At 43.7% G+C, this 21,316-nt stretch overlaps 1 protein-coding gene across 8 annotated transcripts in view; it reads right to left on the bottom strand.

Annotated features, from left to right (window-relative positions):
• Window positions 1-16,138, bottom strand: part of Tmem19 (transmembrane protein 19) — a 48,088-nt gene extending 31,950 nt beyond the window's left edge. For 5 of the 8 annotated variants that reach the window (XM_075954869.1, XM_075954871.1, XM_075954868.1 and 2 more), the window contains exons 1-5: window positions 15,784-16,035; window positions 15,525-15,675; window positions 11,007-11,118; window positions 1,578-1,717; window positions 975-1,229 (exon numbers count right to left, since the gene is read on the bottom strand). In XM_075954869.1, coding sequence (XP_075810984.1) covers window positions 975-1,229; window positions 1,578-1,717; window positions 11,007-11,118; window positions 15,525-15,654 — 637 coding nt within the window. In that variant the 5' untranslated portion in view covers window positions 15,655-15,675; window positions 15,784-16,035. Of the gene's footprint in view, window positions 1-974; window positions 1,230-1,577; window positions 1,718-4,385; window positions 4,494-11,006; window positions 11,119-15,524; window positions 15,676-15,783 lie in introns of those variants that run through there. The other 3 variants (XM_075954874.1, XM_075954872.1, XM_075954873.1) reach the window with 3 other exon arrangements.
• Window positions 16,139-21,316: the final 5,178 nt, after the last annotated feature.

Genomic DNA, 21,316 nt, shown 5'->3' with positions numbered 1-21,316 from the left:
GAGACAAACCAACCCTTGTCTCTTAGGTTTCTTTTGTCTCAGTATTTTATCATTGCAACGGGAAGGGAAACTGAAACACTAACGTATACAAAATTTTCATCCTTAGTATCGCAGGAATAAAATAATTCTATTTGCAAATAACCTACTAACAGCCTCCTCTCCACATACATTTACTCACCAGGCATGGTGGCACATGCCTTTAATCCCAGCACTTGGGAGGCAGAGACAGGTGGATCTCTGTGGTTCGAGACCAGCCTGGTCTACAGAGTGAGTTCCAGGCCAGCCAGGGCAACACAAAGAAATGCTGTCTCAAAACAACAACATATATATATATATATATATATATATATATATATATATATATATATATATATAAAATTGATCATCAATATTTTATTGTCTTCCTTTTCCATTGCTGTGTGGGTCAATCTCTTATGTTCCTTTATTATGTATCTAAGTCTCATTGACATTTTCCACAGATATTATCACCAATTTAATAGACTAGAGCAACCTTACAATTAAGAAGACCAAATATAAATTTTAAAGGGCTCTTAAGGAAAACATTAACTCAAGAGGTTTTGCTTTCCCTTGTATTAAGCAAACTCAAATCAAGACTCACCAGTCCGGTCTGGGGAGATGGCCCTGTCAGGAAGGTGGTGACCTGGGATCAATTCCCAGAACCCCAGTAAAAAGATGGGTGTGATAACATGTGCTTGTAACCCAGTACCTGTGAGGCAGCCATGCCCCTTTGGTTTGCTGTCCAGCCAGCACAGCCTACTTGGAGAGGCTGAGGCCAACAAGAGACACTGTCTCAAAAACAGAGTGGATAGCTTCCTAAGAATTACACCCAAGCCTGGCCTTTGGCTCCCAAATGTGTATACAGGCCAGCAGGCCAGCACAGCCACACATAGACAAGTCTCTCTCACACACACACACACACACACACACACACACACACACACACATACACTCACCAACTGGAACTTTCTCCCAGGTTGTGATCAGTCGAGGCGAGCTTTTGCTCAGAACAGGGCCAACCTCAGAAGCCCAGGTGTCTCCAGCGGAGCAGGCCAGTGCAGCCAGGAGAGACAAACACATCCAGGAAGCAGTGGGCTGCTTGGCAAAATCTATGGGTATTTCCCCGGGGCCATTTTCTATCATGTATAGCAGGGCCAGCTCCGTGGGCACGGCTCCATTACAGAATACCTGAATCCAATTCCTTTGGCCTCCTGGAGACAGATTAAAAAAAAGCAGATAGGAAAAAAAACATTCAGTTATAGGAACATATATTTTAGAGTTTCAGAAAAGTAAAAAAGTATAGTAGCATAAAAAAAACAAAGGTGGCAAGGGTGTCTTTGTCTAAATTCTATACTGTTATTAATAAACCCAGAATAAATAACGGCATACTCGCATTAAAATTCTGCAGTTACTTGTTACTGTGGCAAAAGAAATAATGAATGGACTTAGGATACAGAAGCAATCCTCAGACAAAACTCATCTGTCCTCAGAGCCTGACATGTTGTGGTCAAAGGGGTTAGGGGGAAGCAGCCGCTCAGTTTTCAGTGATGTCGCCTTACCTTCCTTATATTCCGAATCTAGACGCTTCTTCACTTCTCCTTTCCACTTAGTGAGCTTTGAAGATGACAGGAAAAACATCAGCAAAGACGTGAAGAAGCTGAAATTCGCAATGGTTAAGATAAATCCAACCACTAGCCCTGGGAGAAACACACAGAAGCACAGAGTCAGGCTAAATCCAGAAACTAATGTTTTGAAAAGAAATGGATCTTTTCATTTATTTTCAAATCAAAATCTGACATGTATTTCTAACACAGCTTCCTGATTCCAACTCAGTTACTACCAAGCAGCAAACTGAAGGCTATTTCAATGGATAATTTTCAACAGTATTTTGATCTCCTTTCTGACAATTATATAATATCATTTTAAAGCAAACTTTTTATACTCAATTTGAAGATGAGAAGGATTTAATTATTAGGTTATAAACATTACACAGCAGTCAGAACAGAAGATAAATCTGGAGATTATTCAAACTGCCTGTGGCTCTCTCAGGAGACAAGATTATCATTTTATAAGTTTCTATCTTACATTTCCTCCCTTCTATCTTGGGATTTTCTTTTACCTTTTTTTTTTTTTTTTTAGTTTTTCGAGACAGGGTTTCTCTGTAGCTTTCAAGCCTGTCCTGGAACTAGCTCTTGTAGACCAGGCTGTCCTCGAACTCACAGAGACCCACCTGCCCCTGCCTCCCGAGTGCTGGGATTTAAGGCGCGTGCCACCACCACCCGGCTGGATTTTTCTTTTAAAATTAAAGGTCAAAAGTCAATAAACTTTTCAAGCCTTACAAGAACTTTAATGACTGTGGTTTTAGATTTTATACTTTTCTCTGGTTTCAGGCAGCCCTTCAGTTTTCAGGAGGTGATGGTTTCAATGGAGCATATAAAACCTGTGCTCATACTCCCAGCTGTCTCAAAGACTGAGGCAGGAGGATGTCTGGAGTCTGTGCAACACAGGATTGCGTGTAAACAAACAAGTAAACATGTTTGGAGAGTTTGCCCGGCACCTTGAGGAGCTTGATGTTTCAGGATGACCTGTCTGGGGTTGCATACTCCTGCTGGTTCATATGCCGAATGGGTGATGTGTGTCCTCCAGCGTCACATCTGAAAGTATCTGATGGCCACCCTCTCCTCACTGGTGACACCGATATTGCTATGGTTTTGTTAGCGAGGTTGTCAAACTTGCTGAGCCCTGCCCAAAGGAGCGGCCCCTCTGACTTGTAGACATGAATTGTTTCTCAGGGTTTGTGTCCATCCACACAGCCTCTAAAGATGACATGACTTCTCACGTAACTAACTACAAGAGCAGGGCATGCTTGGACATGTGTTTTATATTCCTGTCCACCCGGTAGTTCTTCATCTTAGATGACTAACAAGGCGGTAATTAATCTCTACGACAAATGATAACATGCAGCTTCTTTTCTCGCTCTCACTGATTCAAAAAGTGAGGCCTCATTGCTTTGGGGAAGGTCCAAGGCCCTCCCTACTATATCTAGGCTGAGCAAGGTATTCATCCAAAAAGAACAGGTTCCCAAAAGCCAGTACAAGCAGTAGGGATACTGCCCCAGCCATACAACTGTCACCCACATTCAGAGGGACTAGTTTGGACCTATGCTGTTTCCTTCCTGGTCTAGCTGAAGTTGGTGAGCTCCCATTAGCTCAGGTAGACTGTTTCAGTGGGTGAACCCGTCATGGTCCTGATCTCTTTGCTTATATTCTCACTCCTCCCACTCTTCAACTGAACTTTGGGAGTTTAGTCCAGTGCTCTGATGCAGGTCTCTGTCTCTGTTTCCATTAGTTGCTGGATGACGGTTCTATGGTGACATTTAAGATATTCATCAGTCTGATTATAGGGCACCCTATAGGCCAGGTCTGTTTGGGCATCCTCTCCTCTATTCCTTAAGGTCTTAGCTGGGATCATCCTTATAGATTCCTGGGAATTTCTCTCATGCCAAGTTTCTTAAGGAGTGGATGGTGGGGTGGGGTGAGGGGTACGTGGAGGAAATGGAAGGAGGGGAGTGGGAACAAGGATTGGTATGTAAAATGAAAAAATAAAGTTTCTTTTCTTTTTTTTTTTTTTTTGTTTTGTTTTTTTTTAAAGTGAGGCTTCTACTTCAGGAAGACGAGCCAGAGCTGACCACAGTGGTGGAAGGGGTAGGACCCACTCGCAGGGATGGTTAGACTGCCTCTGGCCTCTCCTGACCCCTCACCCTGCCTCTACCCGTCTCTGCTCATAGCATCTCCTGATAGCAGGGCTCTGATGTGACGACATCTTTCTTTGTTATTTATCTTCCATGATGAGAAATGGGCTTTCTGAGAGAGCGTTTGAATCCATTGCCTTTACCGTTACCAATATCACACTATCCTGAGTGCCTGGAACTGTGCCTGTCGTACCTGCTCCCCTCACTGGGTGTTTACTGAACATGAAGGGAGAAATGGTCACTCACTGAGTTGAATTTCTAGGAAGATGAAATTAATTAAAACTTGCCACGTCAAAGGCTGGATAAGCTGCCCATAGCTAGACAGAACTATGCTAACAATGACTGGACAGTACTTCCTCAGAGTGAGAACCTTGTACAGGGTTCTATTCCTCCCCCAACACCATCCTGAGGCTTCTTTTTCAGTGTGTATCTTACACTCTGGGCCATCTCCACAAGCTGAAGTATTTGTGTCATGAAGGGCTGGCTCTAAGGGTCTTCTGTACCTTACTTCTTAATCACAAGGGCACTAAAAACATGATATGACATCCCTTAATAAATCTCCACAGGACCACAAATAGCGACAATGGAAGGGACACTGTACAAAGCATCTAAACACCTCATGACTGAATGCTATGGACGCCATTATTCCTTTCCATCTACAGACAGGAAAACTGTGCTGGCAAGTTTAAGTGACTGACAGTCATACACTGGAAGAATCTTTCCAACTCTTATACACCCCACAGCTGTGTTACATTCAATCCTTAAAGAAAGGAAAGCTCCAAACAGACAAGTCTCACAGGGTGAAATGATTAGGAAAAGAGCCAAGATCGTTTGCTTGTTTGTTTTGGACAGGGTTCCTCTGTGTAACAGCCCTGGCTGTCCTTGAACTCATTTTGCAGACCAGGCTGGCCTCGAATCCACAGAGATCCACCTGCCTTTGCCGCCTGCGTGCTGGGATTAAAGGTGTGCGCCACCACTGTGCAGCAAGAGCCAAGATTTTAAAGTTAATACACACTTCCTCCCTAAACACTTACTTTGTATCAGTCCTCACTCAAAGAGCATTCACTACTTAGGGGCTTTCCTTCTCCAGGAGGCTGTGGCAACTGTTACACAAAGCCCTCAGGGTGGCTTCCAAGCCTTGTTCACCGGAAGCTTAAGATACTAAATACTGGGTATGTGGCAACAGTTACAGACCTGTCACTTTTTCTTTTGATCTCATTAAGAAAAGCAAGGATGACGACAAAGAGAGCTATCAAAAGCAAATGGAAGGGATCCGAGGCTGCTTAGAACTTTTATATATTCTCAAGAAAAGGCAATAGGCCATTACCTCTCAAGTTCTACAATCTTAATATAGAAATATATTTGGCTATGAGATTTACTAAAGGAAAAAAAAAACCAGACTCACACACAAGTTCTAGGTAGAACTGTAACAATTCTTTTGACAAACAATGTAACTGAAAGACACATAGATGGAAAAGAAGAGGATTACTACTTGGTGAAAATGCAATGACCGTCTACAGCAGTTTCTCAGCACATCTAGGCATTCTGGGGTTTTTTGTTTGTTTGGTTTGGTTTTGGTTTTTCGTTTTTGAAGACAGGGTTTCTCTGTAGCTTTGGAGCCTGTCGCGGAACTGGCTCTTGTAGACCAGACTGGCCTCAAACTCAGAGAGATCTGCCTGCCTCTGCCTCCCGAGTGCTGGGATTAAAGGCGTGTACCACCACGGTGCCCAGCTTTTTTTTTTTTTATCTTCACCTGTCTTCATTCCTTAGTTGTTCCTTACAAATCTGCCAATTATGAGCACAGATTTTTACCTGTCTGAGTGCCAAGAAGAGCAAAAGTCCAAATTCTTATCTTGATATTCCAGTTTTAATTTTTTTTTTTAAAAAATGTTTAGAACCAATTGCCTAACAAAATACATAAGGGCAATGGCAAAACAAAATAAACCAAGCAGCAATATGTCATTACAGTAATAGAGTCATTGAGTATATGGGAAATGAGTTTAGGGATGGTTTCTAGGATATACTTGCTCTGGAGGTCTCCTCAATAATAAATGGACCTAGACCAGCATTATCAAATTCAGAGGACTATGGAAGGGGTGCACACTCACCATTTTGTTATTCGTAAAGGTCACAAAGCAAAAGAAAGTATCATCAAATAGTATATGCACATCCTATGTAACTTTCACAAGCTACAAATGGCATCTACAAAATGTGTCGATTCTTCAGACCCGAACGGCCACCTACCTACCAGCAAAGGAAGGGTGGGGTTAAAGGTAACAGCACTGAACTGAATTGTTCGAGGCCATGACCCACATACAGGGCAAGTGAGTTTAGTTCAGCAGCCATATACCACAGTGTGAAGACACCAGTACCCCAGAAGAGAAGGATGCACAAGATATAGAACCATAGACCTTCAGACATATACATACTGCAGTCTCAGAGAGACATGCATCTCACTGTACAAGGGAGAAGTCGTTAAGATTACTGTGGTTAACGATATAATGAATACATATAGCATATATAGAATGTGTCTTTGTGTAATTTATTTGCCATATTTTCTATTAAATTTTTGTAGATCTATAACTTTCAGATATGAGAAAAGAAAAATAAAACAAAAAAACCCTTTCACCATGTTTCTGTTTCCCCAAAGCTAAGAAAATCTATTTATTCGAGGAAAGGTCTCAATACCCCTAAACCCATAGATATCAGATCCAGCCCCAAGCGCCAGTCTGTCTGGGTTTTGTCCTTTGGTAGTGATAATTCAGAATAATCATGATGGAGTCTTTATCCAGGGATCTCAACCTAGTTACAGCAAACCACAGGAAGCGTCATTACACTCTCTCAGTTCTCTCCTCTGGTAGAGTAGAAATGTTACTATTTTCTCCGCTTAATACCCCAAGCCACTGCATTTGCTGAAGATCGGGATATTGCTGACAACCTGTGGAGTCTCAGGCCAAGGAAACTGAAACTGGACTGGTTTCCTATTGCGTCTGGGAGGCTCACTGTGCCTCAAGTCAAGGTTTTTTATCTGTGTGCATCTCCGGTGGAAGGTGTTCACATTGATTGTCAGCTACACCCAGATCTGTACCGAGGTGACATGATTCACCAGTTTCAGAGAGTTGTTTGACTTTGTTCTCTCCACTGCTGAGTGTACGGAGTCTAAGCAGGTTTTTTATGTCCTTTCCCGCAGACATTACACAATTAAAATGCAGGGAAGGGGAGGGTCTAGCCGATATGCTACCGAAGGCATTTCTCTCGGTTTATTAGCCATAAATCAAGCATCCGCCACCTCATCCAGTAAACTGGTCGTGAATTTTCTAGTAAATCTGCATCATAAGATTTATTAGATAGCCCAGCTCTGCGAGGCTGGGGGTGGGGTAGACGGATGAACGGATGGAGGTGTTACAATTTGATACCATATGAAAGCTTTGTTAGCGGAGATGGCTCCTTGACCGGCAGTAGCAGGACAGGTATAGATCTCTTGGATTCTCGTCCCAGCATCTGTTAAGCTCCCAAATCCCTTCGATTTTTTCCAAGTCTCCAGTGCTGGACTTGGCCACTTGGTACCCAGGTTGGCCAGCCCTGGCGTCTTTCTCTCCATCTCTGTCATTTTCCCCTTTGGTTTTCAGTTTCTTTTTCTTTACTTTCTCTCCACTAATCCTCTAGAGGCTCCTGCCTCCTTTTCTCTTTCCTGGAGGATGGTACTTTGGGATCTTTCTCAGAACGCTTTGACTTGAAGAAATAATCAGGCTGGAGTCGCATCCATGTGTTCCATGCCGGGTATTTCTGACAACCCATTTCAAATGGGGCCGGTCAATCGGTGATTCATCAGAATTCGTAGGGGAACAACAATTCTTAGGTGAACAACAAACAGTTCAGAGCTTCAAAATTCCCTCATGGCAAGGAGGGGAGAGTATTCACTCCAGCCCGTGCCCCAGTGGGTGTCTCCTCTTCCAGAATTGCAGAGTGAGATGAACAGCCCTTGATGCCCAGCAGCGGGGTGCCAGACCAGGTGGCGGACCCTCAGAGGGATCCCTGAGGAAGACATGCTGGGCCCAGGGAGGCTTCTGCTGGAGCAAATCAAAAGGACTTTCTAGAACTTGAGGGCTGGTGAGATGGTTCAGTGGGTGGAGTCACTCGATGACCTGAGCTTGACGACCTGGCAAGCTTGGCGGGAAGAGAACTGACACCTAAGGGTGGTCCTCTGAACTCTTCGCCTGTGTACTCGCTACCCTCTCCACCAATAAATAAACAAGCAAAAGGATGGGAGAGAAAAGAATTTCAAGGCGTCGCTGTCAGTCAAGAATAGTAAACACTGGGGCTGGAGAGAGGACTCAGCAGTTAAGAACACTGGCTGCTCTTCCAGAGGACCGGGGTTCAGTTCCCAGCACCCACATGGCAGCTCACAACTGTCTGAAGATCCAGTTTCAGAGGATCTGACACCTTCACACCAGTGCACATAAAATAAAGTAAATAAACAATAAGAAATATTTTTTTTTAAAAAAAAAGAATAGTAAACACCAAAGCGAGGGTACATGAGAAAGTGTGGTAATGAATAAAATGGCGCCCATAGGCCCATAGGGAATGGCACCGTTAGGAGGTGTGGTTTTGTTGGAGAAAGTGTGTCACTAGGGGGTGGGCGTTGAGGTCTGACAAGTCAAGCCTGGACAGTATGTCACTGTCACTTCCTGGGTACAGATGTAAAGCTCTCAGCTACCTCTCCAGCACTGTCTGCCTTCATGCTGCTACGCTTCCCACCATAATGATAAATAAATAAATAAATAAATGGACAAGGCCCTGGGTTCGAATCCCAGCATCACATAAACCGGTGACGGCATACACTTGTATACCAGCAGCTGTGATGTGGAAGCAGGAGGACCTTGTTATCCTCAGCTCTGCAGAGTTATTAAGACCAGCTTCAACTACGTGAGGACCTGCCTCAATAAAAATAAAACATCACGGGGCTGGAGAGACGATTTAGAAGTAAAGCGCTGCTTTCCTGCTCTCCAGAGGACCAGACTTCGGTCCCTAGCACCCACATCAGTTTCCAACCATCTGTAACTCCAAAGTCAGGGGATCCAATGCCTCTACATCCTTGGCCTCAGCAAGGACACACACTCAGGTGCACATACCCACATGGAGACACACACACATACATATAATTAAAAAATAATAAAAATAAACCTTAAAATAGTCCAAGTGTGGTAGCTCAAGCCTGTAATCCCAGTACTGGAGAAGCTGAGGCTTCTCTACAAGTTCAAAGTTCAAGGTCAGCCCTGGGGGTAGTAGTAGATAAAACAACAACAAAAAAAGAAAAACCCTTTTACTTACAAAACTACCGCACCTTTAATCCCAGCACTCCCCAGCACTCGGGAGGCAGAGGCAGGCGGATCTCTGTGAGTTCGAGGCCAGCCTGGTCTACAAGAGCTAGTTCCGGGACCGGTACCAAAGCTACAGAGAAACCCTATCTCGAAAAACAAAAAACAACAAAATAAAAAACTATAGCACCTTGATAGCACAGGCTACGGCTCTTCCCATGGTCTTGGGAAGGTACGAGGCCGGTGAGTCTGCCTGGTGTTTATGTTTCTATAATATTGTGATATATCCTCCAGGACAGACACTAGAGACCCTCATGGGAGACGGGGAGAAGGCATGGTTTTTATTCAAGTTGACCTTGCCTGCTTTTAGAGCTTGTTCTTTTACCAGCCACACTACCTTACCTCTCTGAGGGTCTAAGCTAGTTTGCAGACCTTCACAGACACTAACTTCTGTATAAACAGCTGGGCCAGAGCGTTGACACTGCCGTAGGGGCTAGTGATCGGTAGCATCCTGAAGGCTGGATAGGTGATTTCCAGAAAGGCTCGTGTGAATAATCTTCATCCTACAGGAAGTATTTAAGGGAAGACCACATGCCTTGATGCCTGGAACGCTTGGTTATAAACGTTCTCTTGCCAACGCAGATCATGTTGGTCTTCTGATTTGAGGCTAGCAATCGCCCCTGCTTTGAGATAAAACCCCTCCTGGAGGGCAGCAGCCTGAAGGCACCTGGTTAGCCCTAACCTATTTCTCCAACTCCCTCTCTCTCACTACTTTCCCGTCCTCACTACTACCTGCTTGACCAAGCTATCTTCTTACTCTTGAACAAGACGGAGCTACAGGTTAGGGCTTATGCACTTGTAATTCTGTCGGCCCAGAATTGCTTTTCAGCCATTCTCACTGCTGGCTTCTCCGGGTCATAGCTCCAAATTGCCTTCTTAGAGAAAGCCATAGGACCCTATCTAGGGGGAAAAATTGCCCTGTATCTTTTAACATACATGCTTTATTACGTTTTCATTTTTTCCTCATAAACTTCCACATTATCTGAAATGTTTCTATACATTTTATTTACTTATTATCTAATGGCTGCCAGCCCCAAACAGCAAAAGTTGCTAGGAGGCTGAAGCAGAAAGACTCCATGTCTGAGACCAGTGCAGGCTACTTGGTGAAGACCGTGTTTCAAAACCAAAATGAAGTAAAAAAAAAAAAAAAAGTAAAGTAAAATGAACGGCCCAAGAGAACGGAGGCCTTGTGCTTGGCCACAGTTTCATTCCCTGGTTCTGGAGCAGTGGTGCAGAGTAGTTACAGCTCAATCAATAAAGAATAACAGAAAAGCCTGTGCCCAATTCAGTTCTAAAGAGCGACCTAGAGCAATAGGTTTGATCGAGCTGTTTGAGATCCCTGGTAGCAATTTTCAAGAGTTGCTTTGTTTTGCTTACTCTTCCTTTTTACACTAGAAGGTGTGTTCCAGCAATTCTACCAGCAGGAGACCACACCAGTGCAGAAGAGCCAAGGTCAAGGTCCACAGAGGGCAATCACGTTGATCACCAAGTGGGAGGTGCATGCTCGCTCCTCTAAAGGTATCTGTTTCTGCAGTCCTACAGGGCGGGAATGCTGAGTCACCAAGACACACAAAGTTGAAATTCAGTCAATCCCTCCACAGCCAGCCCTGGTGGTGTAGCCTGACTATAATCCCAGTACTAGGGAAGCACAGGCAGGCAGATCTCTACGAGTTCAAGGCCAGTGTGGTCCACATAATTCTAAGACAGCCAGAACGACAGAGTGAGACCCTATCTTTAGGAAAGTTTTTAAAAATAAATATATCAATTCAGTCATAATCAGAATTCAGAAAACATGAGCTTCAATAAAAGAACATATTTGTGATATAATTATTTTAAACATTCAGAGTTAAAACATCCCTCCTAAAGCCCCACTGTGATCTAGACTTTTCTTTTTAAAGCCATTACAGGCAATCATAACGGGAACAACAACGGAGAACAGCCAACGCCAAGGGGAGACAGGGCGCAAGTTACCTGGAAAATTACAGAGGCAGAAAGATGAGCTGTAAGTTAACTTAAGAATTATAAACACAGAAACCAGCGTGACATCTGCACAGGTTAGTTTTCTAAAATCTTACTGATTAAATCTTTAAAAAAATTATACCATAGACTCTGATCTTTCCATCTCTCATTATATTCTGTCACTCTCTAAAAACAAACAAAACACACAAATGAAAATCAAAACAAAAGACAAATGAGACAAAAGAACGTCAACATGAAACAAAAAGTCCGCAAGAATACCATGGAATTTATTTTGTTAGCCAGCTACTCCTGGGCACTGGGCCTGCCCTGGGGTGTAGTGCATATAACCAGTGACTCTCCATTGGAGAAACCTGATTTTCCCTTTGCTAGCTGGCACCAAAGTGCTAGCAGATTCTTGGTTAGTGATGGGATCCTGTGTTCATCCCCTCTCCTCGGAGCTGGGACAATGGGTGGCTTGAATCTTGCATGGGTTACCATTAATGTTAAGCTCTAATAAAGTGAGTTCTGGATTAAAATACGATTCGAAGTAGAGAAAGAGATGAAGTCGCCCAAGGAAAATATTTATGTTCAGACTTGAATACTGTCAGAGGAACAATCTTCCCACTATGCTATGTTCCAGTGTTGAAAACCATTTACAGCTGCTTATGTTAATACAGCACACATGAGGATTTGGAGACATGGAATTAATTACTGGTTCCTTAATCTTTTTAAAAAAGGAGTCATATATATATATACATATATATACACATACATATATATATATGGAGTCATATATTAAATTTCAGACAGGTTTATCAGCATCTAATTATTTCTCTCTTTCAAAGAGACTATCTCAAAAATTGATATGACAGGCAACAAATCTGATTCAACAGTGAGAAGTCGATTTACCCAACGACTGCAAAAACCCAAAGCTGTTTTGTTTGGCTAATACTGTATCTTTAAATCTTTTGAGTTAATAGTAGAAGTTAGAAGACTTGTTATAAAAGTTCTTCATTTTGTGTAAACTACATATTCTTGCCTACATGGCAGAATTAACTGAAGGCCAAGAAATGGTGGTCACACAGGCCATGGAGTTTCCACCATGCCTGATCACCTTCCCATAGGCACTATGGCTGAGGGACTTCTTTTTTTTTTTTTTTAAAGATTCATTTATTTATTATGTATACAACATTCTGCCTCGATGTATGCCCGCACGCCAGAGCAGGGCGCCAGATCTCAGTACAGATGGTTGTGAGCCACCATGTGGTTGCTGGGAATTGAACTCAGGACCTCTGGAAGAGCAGCCAGTGCTCTTAACCTCTGAGCCATCTCTCCAGCCCCCGCTGAGGGACTTCTTTATCCTAAGGAAAAACATGGAACTGTTGCTTACAATCACACTTCTGGCAAAATACGAGGAAACGGCTAAGTGTACTGGCCGGGGCCTGTAAACCCAGAACTCAGGAGGCAGACATAGGAGGCTCACAAATTCAAGGCGAGGTCTTCATAATGAGTCCCAGGCCAGCCAGAGCTATGTCGAATGAAGCCCCATCTCAAAAGTCAAATAAGAAACACCAAAACCAGGAAATAGGAATGTAAAAAGCCAAGAGGGCCAACTGATCAACAAAACACAGGAAAAATCTTATCAAGGGAAGCGAAGATATAGCTTCATTCATTTGCATCAGGGGTTTGGCCCTAGTGAAGAGTCCAGTTTAGAATCATAGCTTTTTTTTTTTTAAAGATTTATTTATTTATTATGTATACAACAACATTCCTTCCATGTACACCTGCACACCAGAAGGGGGCACCAGATCTCATTACAGATGCCTGTGAGCCACCATGGGGTTGCTGGGAATTGAACTCAGGACCTCTGAAAGACCAGTCAGTGCTCTTAACCACTGAGCCATCTCGCCAGCCCTCGTAGCTTGTTTTTGCTTTCTTTCTTTCTTTTAAATATTTTATGTACATTGGTGTTTTGACATGGGTATCAAGTCCCCTGGAACTGAAATTACAGACAGTTGTGAGCTGCCATGTGGGTGCTGGGAATTACCCTGGTCCTCTGGAAGAGCAGTCAATGATCTCAACTGCTGCACCAACTCTCCAGCCCCTAGCTTCTTCTGCTTATTTACATAAGAAGGTAGAATGTTCTTGTTCCCTTCCCCTCCAGGCCACCTCCACCGTGCATCTTTATGAATGAACAGTCTATCTCTGCAACAGGACCATGTCCTGAACTGGCAATTACTTAAGACACTACCACTTTTTTCTTTTCTGTTTTTGAGACAGGGTTTCTCTGTAGCATTGGAGCCTGTCCTGGAACTAGCTCTTTTTTTTTTTTTTTTTTTTGGTTTTTCGAGACAGGGTTTCTCTGTAGTTTTGGAGCCTGTCCTGGAACTAGCTCTTGTAGACCAGGTTGGTCTCAAACTGGAACTAGCTCTTGTAGACCAGGCTGGACTCGAACTCACAGAGATCCGCCTGCCTCTGCCTCCCGAGTGACACAATCACTTCTATGAGCTCACATTCTCACTCTCCTTTCCACTGGACCCTTAGCTGTGAACTGACCAGGATCCTGGTTCTGTAGGAATAAATAGAAAGTTTATGGGCTGGAGAACTGGCTCAATGGTGAAGAGCTCTTGTTCTTACGGAGGACCCAGGTTTGGCTCCCAGTCCATCTGTAACTCTAGTTCCAGGGGATCCGATGCTCTTTTCTGGCCCCCCTGGGCATTAGGCAAGCATATGGTGCATGTACATAACATGCAGGCAAACACTCGTATAATAAATAAATAAATAAGCCCTTTTTAAAAGTAAGTTTGTACAGGCATGTTTTTTTTTTTTAAATATTTATTTATTTATTGTGTATATATACAATGTTCTGTCTGTGTGTATCCCTGCAGGCCAGGAGAGGGCACCAGACCTCATTACAGATGGTTGTGAGCCACCATGTGGTTGCTGGGATTTGAACTCAGGACCTTTGGAAGAGCAGGCAATGGTCTTAACCGCTGAGCCATCTCTCCAGCCCCCTGTACAGGCATGTTTTAAGCCAGCTTCAAAACCCAAAAACAAGTTTTGTCTGTGTGTCCCAGGCATTATAGTACATGCTTTTAAACCCAGCATCTGGGAGGCAGAGGCAGGCAGATCTCTTTAAGCTTCAGACTTGCCTGGTTTAAATAGAGAGAGTCTTTCTCAAAAAAAAAAAAAGTTCTTGTGTATTTGTGCTATGGGGTGTGTGTGTGTGTCAGAGGATAAGAGAGTTGGCCCAAGAGCTCCTGGGACTTTTCCTCTGGATCCCACCTCCTGGGAACACTGGAATTACAGATGGGTACTATTGTGCGGAGCCTCATGTGGGTTCTGGGGATTTGAACTCAGGTCTTCAGGCTTGCACGTCAAGTGCTTTACCCAGGCATTCCCTCAGTGCCTGTTTTGAAACTGTAACGATCTCACTGGATGGGTTGGCCTGTATAATTCCAGAACATAAAGATGGGGTAGGAGTTGAGTTTTCGAGGTCAGCCAAGGCCACGAGCTAGGGCCCTGTCTCAAAAACAAAACAAAACAAATAACACAAAAAAGGGGGCTGGAGAGACAACTTAGTGATTATGGCCACTCACTGACTGATCATCCAGAGGTTCAATTCCCAGCACCCACATGGCAGCTTACAACTGTCTGTAACTCCATTTACAGGGGATCTAACACCATCATACAGACACATATGCAGGCAAAACATCAATGCACATAAAATAAAAATAAATCATTTTTTATTTTTATTTTAATATATATATATATATTTTTTTTTTTGGTTTTTCGAGACAGGGTTTCTCTGTGGTTTTGGAGCCTGTCCTGGAACTAGCTCTGTAGACCAGGCTGGTCTCGAACTCACAGAGATCCGCCTGCCTCTGCCTCCCGAGTGCTGGGATTAAAGGCGTGCGCTACCCCCGCCCGGCAATAAATCATTTTTTAAAGTAACTTGGACAAGCACTGTGACAGCCCCAGTTCCAGCACTAGAGGTCTATTCTTTTGAACTGACAGCTCCTCAAATCTCCAAATGTAAATATCATGCTGTCTTTACTCAGGATTATGAAACTGCTATATTACTAATTAGCCATATTTACTAATCTAAGGAAGATAAAAAGCATCATCAAAAGTTTTTCACAAAACTACATTTTACGTCTTTTTTCCCACTAAGATAAACAAAATAATAACTAGATACATGCATTTTGAGATAAGTACAATAATATCACAACGGAGATCATAAAAGGTTGTAAAATACTCAAGTCATTATCATGTTACTGTAGCAAAGTGGATTCAGGTTGTGGTGGCACACAAAATCATTCTTAACCATTTACAGGAGGTACTGCTTGGGTTTTGAAGTGGTACCTTTAAATTCCACCCATAAAACTTCTAGAAACACTTAGTACACGTCTACTTACCATAATAGGTGCTAGCGGTCATTGACATAATCCAGAATGCTAGGGAGATGCAAATGATCAGGCTCAATATTACGATATTAGTAATCATCTTTATATATCTTTTGCATGTACTGTCGTCAAGATCTGTCATGGAAAATAAAGCTACGGGTACCTGGGGGCAGAAAAAAAAAGATAGCATTTCAGATGAACAAAGTCATTTAACTTTCTTGCAACGATACTCCTTTACAGGCAAAAGGAAATGCCAACATCTTCCACCAACCGAATGACAGAGTATAATCGTCAATCCAAAACTTCTAGACACTGTGGCTCGCCCCGGCTAGGTTAACGCCTCCCAGGGTGGGAAAAGGCGCTCCGGGAACGGGGGGCCAGCGGGGCGGCTGGCGGCTCGCACCCGGAAGCCCGGCGGCCAATGGGCGGCTCGCCCCGCCAAGCTCCGCCCCCGCCCGCGGCGGCTCCGCCTCCACGGTCCTCCGCCTAGGCAACCGAGTCTGGACCCGCAGCAGCTCGGGCGAACGTCGACGCTGCACTTGCTGCCTTGGGGTCCGGTTCCAACCGGCCCGGGCAAGCCAGAGCAAAGAACCTGCAGCTCCAGCCTCACCGAGACATGCTCCGTGCGCGCAGGCGCAGCAACCCAGCTCCGTTCACGTGACCGTTTAAGGCGGAAGTCGGGCAAGAGTCCCTCTAGTGTGTTGGGCACTTTAGGGCCGTGTTTATAATGTTCCTCGGTGATAGACAGAACGTTTAGATCTTAGGATTTGTGTACGTCCTAGACCGAAAAAAATGTCATCAGCGAGTGTGGCGTGGGGTACAAAAACCCCACTGATGGAATAATGGGATGCGAGTGAAATTATGAAGAGCCCATACCAGGTGATTCGTTGTCATGTGAAGGACCAAGGAATTTATCTTGTAGGAGCAGAATTACTTAGAGCAGTTTGAAACAACAGCTTGGCTTTTAGCTTGGGCCAGTCAGCTCGTGCCGTGATATGGAAAGATAAGCATGTTCCTGCTGGTGAGCTTTCCCATAATTACTGTTCTAACACATTGTGGATGTGTCTGTCCCCATGCCCCGCAACATCAAGTATATGTTCCTGTCAATTCATGTACACAGCAGACCATCCTATTGACGGGCAACCCGAGTCTCGTGGCCGATTGTACCTCTTATAGAGAGGTACTAATTGCTTCAGCCTCTTGTGGTTCTGGGGATTCGAACTCAGGCTCTCAGGCTTGCGCGCAAGTGTTTTACCCACAGTGTCATCTCCCCAGCCCCAGTTTCTAAACAAAGATCTCATTAGATGTGGTGGCTCGTGCTTATAATCCCAGAACATGGGAGGCCGAAGAGGATTGTGCGTTATTTTGTCTGAGTGAATAGTAGCTAGATGGTAATCACATAGTTTTGAGGTGTTTCCAGTTCGTTATTGACAGTGGAAGAGAGGTGACAGGACTGTTTAGGTGTGGTACACAACGGTGACATTACCCAGTCATTCTTTGAAAGCGCACATTTCCGCTACCGGAGGGCATTTTTTTTTTTAAATCATGCTATTTTAAATTTCAAAATATACAACATACTGTTTTTCATTTGGTAGGGCACAAATAGCGGCTTCTACCAAAATTCATTACATACCCTCTGTTACCTGTTCTGCAAAGGTAAAATACTTGTATTACTCCATTCCGCTACCTGACTGCTATGTGTATTGCTAGACTACTGAGTTATAAGTTACTAACAACAGGGACATTTTTTTAATTAATTTTTTTCATTCCTTAGAAAAATTATAAACTGGACTTGTTTTTATTTTTCCTTCATCAATCTACAGGATGACCTTATTTGTTCACTTGTTCTAACATAAAACAGTGACCTCACTGTCATTGTCGAGTTGTCTAACGACATTAAAGTCTGTATCTAGTCAGTTCTTTTGCTTCCTTTTTTTGCACTGGAGTGTCAACCCAGGGATTCATGCTTGCTAAGTAACTGCTCTACAGTTACATATAAAGGGCTGTATCCCCAGGCTAAAGTCAGTACGGATGCTAGGGATGTTATTTCTCAGTATAGGTCTAGCTAAAATTACACCTGAAATCATAGTGCCAGTGAAATGTGCTTTCAAATGAGTATTTCTCCCCCACCGCACCCCAACATCCAATTAAGGGTGTTTCCCACACAACTGAGGCAAAGTAGGGAGGATCTCAGTTCCCTCAAGCAAGTAAGCAAGTTTCCTGCCTGGCCAGCTTTTTAAAATAATACTTCCATCCATGACTCAGACTCTGGAGTTGCTGACACCCATCAGTGTTCAGGGACTTCACAAATAAGTGCAGAGCACATGAGTAGACGGTTGGGCTGACAGCAGAGAGGTATGTATGCAGAAATCTTGGCACTGTGCAGCAGCTGACTGTGGGCCTGTATCCACCTGTCTTTCTGTGCATATAAGATTTCTTCGTTCGAGACCAGCCTGGTCGACAGAGCTAGTTCCAGGACAGGCTCCAAAGCCACAGAGAAACCCTGTCTCGAAAACCAAAAAAAAAAAAAAAAAAAAAAAAAAAAAAAAAAAAAAAAAAAGATTTCTTCATCAGAAGGCCTCATCTCCCCTTTCTGTTCAAGCACAAACCATGTTAAACTGCCATATACATGGTGTTACTGTTATGCCCAGATTGCGGAGTCCCCCCAAAACCAAGGAGACCAAGTCCTATATGTAAAAGTAAAGAGACTTTATTCAAGTTTGAACTCGGACTCCCTGTGTGTCCAATATACTGGTGTGACCGGAGAGTCCCAAGTTCAGTTGGGGTGTTTTTATCATAACAGAGATTGGGGTGAGGGATTTCCAAGGTTTTGGAACCCCTATAGGCTGATATTTGTCTAGGGGTGTTCTGGTGAGTGTGATCCTATCTATATCAGTTGGAACATTAGGGACTTTCCCCTTGAAAGGTACATTCCTGGGTGGAGCCTGGGTGGTCCCTGTTGTGCCTGTCATGGCTGGGCCCTCCAGTTACAGGCCTCTGTGTAGGCCCTAACTCAAACTCAGTAAAAGAGCTGGCACACAGAAATAACTCTTCAAATAAATAATCCTCCTCCCCATTTTTGGAAAATTACCTGTATTTTGTCTTTTTGTGGTTTGTGCTAATCCAAGCATACTTCTCTTCTCTCCGACCCTGCCCTTTTCCTGATAGGTAATAAAACAAACTATCCTTTCTTGAGACCGAATTCGGGGAAATTGTCTTAGTCGCGGTTCTATTGCTATGGAGAGACACCATTACCACAGCAACCCTTATTTATCATCTATCTATCTATCTATCTATCTATCTATCTATCTATCTATCTATCTATCCATCCACCCACCCACCCACCCATCCATCCATCCATCCATCCATCCATCCATCCATCCATCCTTCTATTTTTAAAGCATTTTCCTGAGGCTTCCTTACGGTTTCAGAGGGCTAGTCCATTATCACCGTTGTGGGGAGCATGAGGGCACAGATGGGAGACATGGTGTTGGAGAGGTAGCTGAACGCTACACCTTGATCTGTAGGCTGGCAGGCTGGCAGACAGCCAGGCAGAAATACTGAGCTGAGCTGGCTTTTGAAACTTCAAAGTGCACCCCCAGTGACACACCTCTTCCAACAAGGACACATCTCCTTCAACGAAGCTACCTACCTCCTAGACTTTCCAAACAGTTCATCAACTGGGCATGGAGTATGAAAATATATGAACCTATGGGGGCCATTTTCATTCAAATCACACTAATTTAGGAAAAAAAGATCTGTAGCAGGGATTGTGTAGCTGGAATTGCAGCAACATGAAGGCTAAGGAAGAAAATTGGGAGTTCAGTTTAGAAGTGCTTCTGTTTGGATTGCATGTTGAGACTATTTCTCAAAACATACTGAAAGTATTTTTAATGTGTTTAGAATTTATTTTTTATTTTAGGTATAGGAGTATGCACGTATGAATGTGCACCATGAGCATGTGGAGGTCAGAAGAGAGTGTTGGATTCCCTGTAACTGGATTTATGCACTATTGTGATACAGCATGCGCTTCTGGGAACTGCACTTGGGTCTTCTACAAGAGCAGCAAGTATTTTTAACTGCTAAACCATCGCTCCAGCCCTTCTCTTATGTATTAATTCTAAGCGTTTTAAGATTTTAATATTTCAGAGGCAGGCGGATCTCTGTGAGTTCGAGACCAGCCTGGTCTACAGAGCTAGTTCCAGGACAGGCTCCAAAACCACAGAGAAACCCTGTCTCGAAAAACCAAAAAAAAAAAAAAAAGATTTTAATATTTATGGATAATGGTGGTGCATGCCTTTAATTCCAGCACTTGGGAGGCAGAGGCAGGTAGGATCTCTGTGAGTTCGATACCAACCTGGTCTGCAGAGCAAGATTCAGGACAGGCTCCAAGGCTACACAGATAAACCCTGTCTCGAAAAATAAAACAACAGAAAACAAAAAAACTCAGGAAAATTTAAGATTTTTATTTATGTGTATGTATGTTTGTCTCTGTGTATGTGTGAGTGTATATGCATATGTGTTTGGGCACCCTCAGAGGCCAGAAGAGGGCATTGGATTCCCAGTTGAGAGCTGTGTCATGTGAATGCTGGGACTTGGACAATGGTTCTCTGCAAAGGCATCCAGTGTCCCTTTTTATTTTTAAAGTTAGGGTCTACTATATGATGTTGGCTGGCCAGGAACTATGTAGTCCAAGCTTGCCTTGAAATCATATTCACCTGTCTCTATCTCTCAAGTGTTGGAATTAAAGGTTTGAACCAAGTCTAACCATCATCTAACCTCTGAGCCTTCTCTCTAACCCTAATTAAAAGTTTTTACAGACTTTACCAATCTAAAAATGTCGCTGGGCGATGGTGGCGCACGCCTTTAATCCCAGCACTCAGGAGGCAGAGGCAGGCGGATCTCTGTGAGTTCGAGACCAGCCTGGTCTACAAGAGCTAGTTCCAGGAAAGGCTTCAAAATCACAGAGAAACCCTGTCTTGAAAAACCAAAAAAAAAAAAAAAAAAAAAATCTAAAAATATCAACAAGAAACAGAGGCAGAGACCTGCATCAGAGCACTGGATTGAGCTCCCAAAGTCCAGTTGAAGAGTGGTAGGATTGAGAATGTGAACAAAGAGGTCAAGACCATGATGGGCTCACCCACTGAAACATTCTACCTGAGCTAATGTGAGCTCACCAACTCCAGTCAGACCTGGAAGGAACAAGCATAGGACCAAACTAGTCCCTCTGAATGTGGCTGACAGTTGCATGGCTGGGGCAGACTGAGGGGCCACTGGCAGTTGAGAAAACTCTCTTGGCCTGTTGATAGGGCAGAACTTAGATTGGTGGGGAAAACAAAACTGAATGCTGGGAGAAAGGAGGTGGAGTTAGGGAGAAGCCATGTAGCCCTGCCAGAGATAGAGGCTGAAACTTTATCCAGTAAGCCACTGCCACATGGCAATACACAGATCAATGGAGATGGGTAAAATTAATATGTAAGAGCTAGCCAATAAGAAGCTAGAGCTAATGGGCCAAGCAGTGGTTTAAATAATATAGTTTCTGTGCGATTATCTTGGGGCTGAGCAGCCAGGAACCAACAAGCAGCCTCCTACAACAGGCAATGGTACCAGGATTTATCCCTACTTCATGTACTGGCTTTTTGGGAACCTATTCTCTGGGAATGATATCTTGCCCAGCCTATATATAGTAGGGAGGGCCTTGGACCTTCCTCAAAGCAATGTGCCTTACCCTCTCTGAGGATTGGATGGGGTAGGGGGGTATGTGGAAGGAATGGGAGGAGGAGAGAGAGGGGGAACTTGGATTG

This window comes from Microtus pennsylvanicus, chromosome 20, assembly GCF_037038515.1.
Source record: "Microtus pennsylvanicus isolate mMicPen1 chromosome 20, mMicPen1.hap1, whole genome shotgun sequence".
Taxonomy (NCBI): domain Eukaryota; kingdom Metazoa; phylum Chordata; class Mammalia; order Rodentia; family Cricetidae; genus Microtus; species Microtus pennsylvanicus.
This window is presented reverse-complemented; position numbering and strand designations above follow the sequence as displayed.